Source organism: Engraulis encrasicolus, chromosome 19 (genome assembly GCF_034702125.1).
Source record: "Engraulis encrasicolus isolate BLACKSEA-1 chromosome 19, IST_EnEncr_1.0, whole genome shotgun sequence".
In the NCBI taxonomy this organism is placed as follows: domain Eukaryota; kingdom Metazoa; phylum Chordata; class Actinopteri; order Clupeiformes; family Engraulidae; genus Engraulis; species Engraulis encrasicolus.
In genome coordinates, this window is record NC_085875.1 from 20975247 (window position 1) to 20980246 (window position 5000).

Here is a 5000-nt window from a genome sequence, read left to right on the forward strand (position 1 = left end):
TCTACATCTGGATACAATCAGTAGGAAGGGTATAACTGACAATGGTTAATTATGTTGGCGTACACCATTTTTTATTATTGGCACGGGCAAGTTGCCTACTACATCCGGCCCTTTGGTCAACTTTCTAAACCCAATGCGGCCCTTGGCCCAAAATAATTGCCCACCCCTGCCTTAGGGGGTGTGTGGTTTACGATTGACAACAAATGTTTATTGGGTGTTACGAATGTCGACCATTTGGCATACGTAGCCCATAGCCAGTTGTGTCAGTTGTATCTATTCAAACATACTGTCATCGCCTTTCCACGCCTCCCTGCTCTCTGATTGGAGCCCACAATCGGGAACCCTCTCGGAGGCACAGATTCCGTCTTTCCGTCTCTCAGATCAGAACGTTTGTGCAAAGCAGCATGGGTTTTCCCAGGCTACTAAGTCTGAAGGACCGCATCCTCCATTTGTAATGGTCCATATTCTTTGTCCTTGCCTCCTCTGTAGGCGTCTTCATCACCCATGGAGATGTGGGGGTGGGCACCATCGTGGGCTCCGCTGTCTTCAACATCCTCTGCATCATCGGCGTGTGCGGCATCTTTGCTGGCCAGGTAAGCCTTTGTGTTCAGAGAATATGAGTGTGTGTGTAATTGGTATGTGTGTGGTAATTTGCGTGTGTGTAATGTGTGTGTGTTTTTGCGTGCGTGTGTGTATGCATGTGTGTGTGTGTGTGTGTGTGTGTGTGTGTGTGTGTGTGTCTGTGTGTGTGTGTGTGTGTGTGTGTGTGTGTGTGTGTGTGTGTGTGTGTGTGTGTGTGTGTGTGTGTGTGTGTGTGTGTGTGTGTGTGTGTGTGTTGGTGGTCCAACCTCCTCTGCATTATCATTGTGTGGCATGTTGATTGGTGTGTGTGCCTGCATGCGTGCGTGCGTGCATGCGTGCGTTCGTGTGGTGCGTGCGTGGCAGGCTGCTTGCTGGCCAGGTAAGCCTCCGCCTCTGTTCGTCGCTGGTGTGTGCCAAACGCCTATTACATAAGCTGCATTACGCCATCTTTAACCTAAGATGATAAAAGCAGGCTCGCCAACAGCCGTGGATGTTTTAAGGTTGATATGATTATCAAACCGGATTTAAGGCGGCTATCAGAATATTTTGGAAATAATAAAAACAAAATAAAAAAGCTTTGTAGTCCGATATTATTATACATAAATCTTTCAGGTTTTTCCCTCTGGAGCTTTTCTGTAATCTATCCTGCTATTTCTGTACCTCATGTATCCACTGTCTCGGCTCGTTAAGAAAAAGCATCATTAATTTTCCCCAACCTCTGGATAATCTACTTAGCCAATGTATTTTTTTGAAGGTCAGCCATGTCAGTCTATTTATACTTGACCCACAATGCAACAGTGCATTGTGTACTGCAAACCCCAGCCACCCACCCTGGCCCCGTTTGTTGGTCCCGTTTCAATAAGCTTCCCATCCCCTTGTTTTCATAGGCATGTTGGCATCAAGGAAAGAAATGCTGGCTTGTGGATAAAGACTCTGTAAGCAAAGCAAAGCAAAGGGACTGGAGGACAGTTGCCAACCTTTCACTGGGCTCTGTGACACACACACACACACACACACACACACACACACACACACACACACACACACAGACACACAGACACACACACACACACACACACACACACACACACACATACACACACACACATGCACGCACACGTACACACACACACACACATACACAGACACACATGCACGCACGCGCACACACACACACACACACACACACACACACACACACACACACACACACACACACACACACACACACACACACACACACACACACACACACAGAGAATCTTTCTGGTTGAAAGTGTGGAGGCGGCCATGCCAGGGGTATAATCTGAGCTTCTCCATGGCCTCCAGAGTCACTTAGTCAGAGTGTGTGCTACCACCTGCCTGGCTGTCAAGCCAAGCTTGTAGATGGAGCGGCTCGGTCTGACAAGTCTCATAGACAGGGAAGTTGTCAGAGCCAGGATCAACGCATGCCTTTCTTAACGCTGCTGCTGTGCTGCTGCTGTGTGGGAAAGAGCTACTGTACAGAACCACCAATCAGACCCCTGCTTCCTGTGCGAGGGGAGATGGCCGGGGGGTGCGGGGTCTCTCTCGTCTTGTACATGACTTAACCCTGGGCCCGGCCAAAGCAATGTCAGCAATCCTGCCCATGGACAATAGGTAGCCTTCATTTTTTATTCAATATGTATTTACTTTTTTGTCAGGAGGAACTGAACTGTTGAGTTAGACTGACTGTATCAGATGTGAAATCCAATGCAGGCCATCCAGAGATCTGGGCCAGCTCCTCGATTATCTATGAACCTGGAATAAGTATGTTCTTTGTAGTAGACTCTACCGTGGAACAAGCACAAAGGCCTACTGTCAGGGTTTGAGTTGGTCATGCATGCAATGGTTGAAAGACTGTTGGGGTAGAAGCTTCCACGTAACTCCCATATCATAGAATATACTTGAATCATGCAAGTTAATTTGTAGTGAAAGAAAAATGTTGGGGTAGAAGCTTCTCCCATAACTCCCATATAATTAAATCAATATGCTTGCATCACTCATGAATAAGAGTAAATACTCACTTTCATTGGCCAACAATGCATGGGCCATACCCAATCATGTGACCTTACACAGGTCGAAACTAGTCATAGGTTGATGTTAGATGACGTGTGTAATGTAGTGTGTGTGTCATGCCAAGTTGTTTTGCTTTTTTTTTTTTAAAAGGCCCAAACATCAATAAATATGTGTGGCGTCTTCATTTGTATTGATTTTAGAACTGCACCAGCCAGCACCACAACAAAGACTTCAGTGTGTAACACTTTTTACATTACATAATATTACACTGCTGACGCTTTTTATCCAAAGCGACTTACAGTAATTTACAGGGTATTGGTTACAGTCCCTGGAGCAATGTGGGGTTAGGTGTCATGCTCAAGGGCACTTTAGCCATGGATGGAGGAGTTAAAACCCTGCAACCCTCTGATCATAAGACCACCTCTATAACCATTGGGCCACGTCTGATTTTTTTTTGGTTTTTCCAGTAAAGGCCACAGACAATAATGCCCCTTTATGCCCCAATAAGGGCTGTGCCAAATATATTAACAGTGGAACTGTGCAACTCAGCAGCCAGGCTTTCTTACCCAAGAGGTGTGTAATCAGTGCAATCAGCGTGTTGATCCCCCAGAGCGATTACATGCATTTATTTATTTTTATTTATTTGATCATTTGTTGTTTATATTTGATGTCTGTTGGGCAACCGTTACAGCAAGCTCCCCACTGTTTAATTGCATCATAAAGGTCGGGACATTGCTTTCTAAATAAAGGTGCCGTCGCCGGGGTTGAGCAGGCAGGTCAAGCATCATTATGTGTTTTTGCTCTGTATTGTAGTCAGTGTTGCCAGTTGCGTCTGATCAAATCCCGCCCTACACACCAAATTCTGCAGTGCTCATTTAACACTTAGAGAGTTGATTTGACATAATTTGGACTCAAATGAACTCTCTAAGTGTTGAATTAACACCGCAACATTTACTGTGTAAAGGTGCTCGAAAACTGCCAAGAAGTGCTAAATTCCACCCAATTTCAACAAATTGCATTGATTTCTATGGGCATAAAACTGCAGAAAAAACGCCAAATGGCCGATTTTCCCCATTTTTCCCCGCAGACGGCCATCCCAAGCAGCCCAATTGGGCGGGCAAGACTGATTGTAGTGCTCCTATGTGTTAGTAACCACACACGTTTGGCTCCATTCTACTCTGTAACAAACTTGCTGTGGGCCTGAGGTGCATACACTCAAGCAGAGATTGCATGTGAGATGTATTTGCTGGAGAGATTGCATGTGAGCTGTCATTGCTGACACCTTCTACTGTTAAGTACATGTGTGGGAATATAGGCTTAAGCTTAGAGCTAGTAATTAAAATCAGGAAAATGAGGAGGAGGAGGAGGTGTGAAGTGGTGCATGACAAAGTAGACACGGAAGGTTTGTATTTAATATGAAGCTCAGTAGAGGCATGATTGACATGCCCCCTATAGAAAAAAGTTATTCATATCCTACTATTTTGGTGATGATTGTTATAACGACGATGATTGTGATTATGATTTTTTTTTAAAGGAAAGTAGAGATAATGATGTAAATGTTTTTTTCAAACAAAAATAATCATAATTACAATTGGTGTTGTCATTGACACTGTGGTTGTTATTATTGTTTACACCGGCTAGAAAATAGGATGCTACTTCATCTGTGGTGGAAGAAAAGAAAAGGAAAAGCTTTGCAAGATTGATTGAGGTGTACTGCGCACTTGGTATTCCATGCGCTGGGATGGAAAATGGGGGTCTAAGATCATGTGTAGGCTGTCTTTTAATTTCATTGGGCACTTGAAAATTCCAAATGCCTCTCCGTCTCAGCAGCTGTTGAAAACTCTCATCACAGCTAATCATTGTAATGCACAGTCCTTTTCGAATTACATAAAAGGATCGTCTTTTGTTGTGCTACTTGATGCAGGCCTTTGATGCACCACCTCCTGCCCCCCTACCCCAACCACACACATACACACACGTGTGCCTGCGCGCACGCACGAGCACACGGACGCACGGACGCACGCACGCAAGCACGCACGCACACACGGGCGCACACACACACACACACACACACACACACACACACACACACACACACACACACACACGAGACTGTGTGCGGGCACCCCTACCCCTACCCCTTCTCCAGTGCCGTGTTTTCAGTCCTTTGAAATGAAAGCGGCTCCAACGGTGGACTTGTTTATCTTTCCATTTGTTAGAAAAAATGAAAAAGCAGAGCAATTAAAGAGTTAGATTGCTGCTGCCGCAGACTTGCGCAATCCCCTGCAGTATGTAAGCATTATGATGTGGGTGGCTAATTATTTATGACGAGCTGTTTTGAAAAGTAGGCCTGGTTTGCCTCCAGACGTAACAAAAGAACA

General features: G+C 45.2%; 1 protein-coding gene across 1 annotated transcript in view; it reads left to right on the forward strand.

Moving 5' to 3' along the window:
- The window catches only part of slc24a4a (solute carrier family 24 member 4a), an 89878-nt gene that overhangs the window by 64072 nt on the left and 20806 nt on the right, over positions 1 to 5000 (forward strand). Inside the window, exon 6 of the mRNA XM_063224077.1 lies at positions 490 to 593. Coding sequence (XP_063080147.1) covers positions 490 to 593 — 104 coding nt within the window. The remainder of the gene's footprint in view (positions 1 to 489; positions 594 to 5000) is intronic.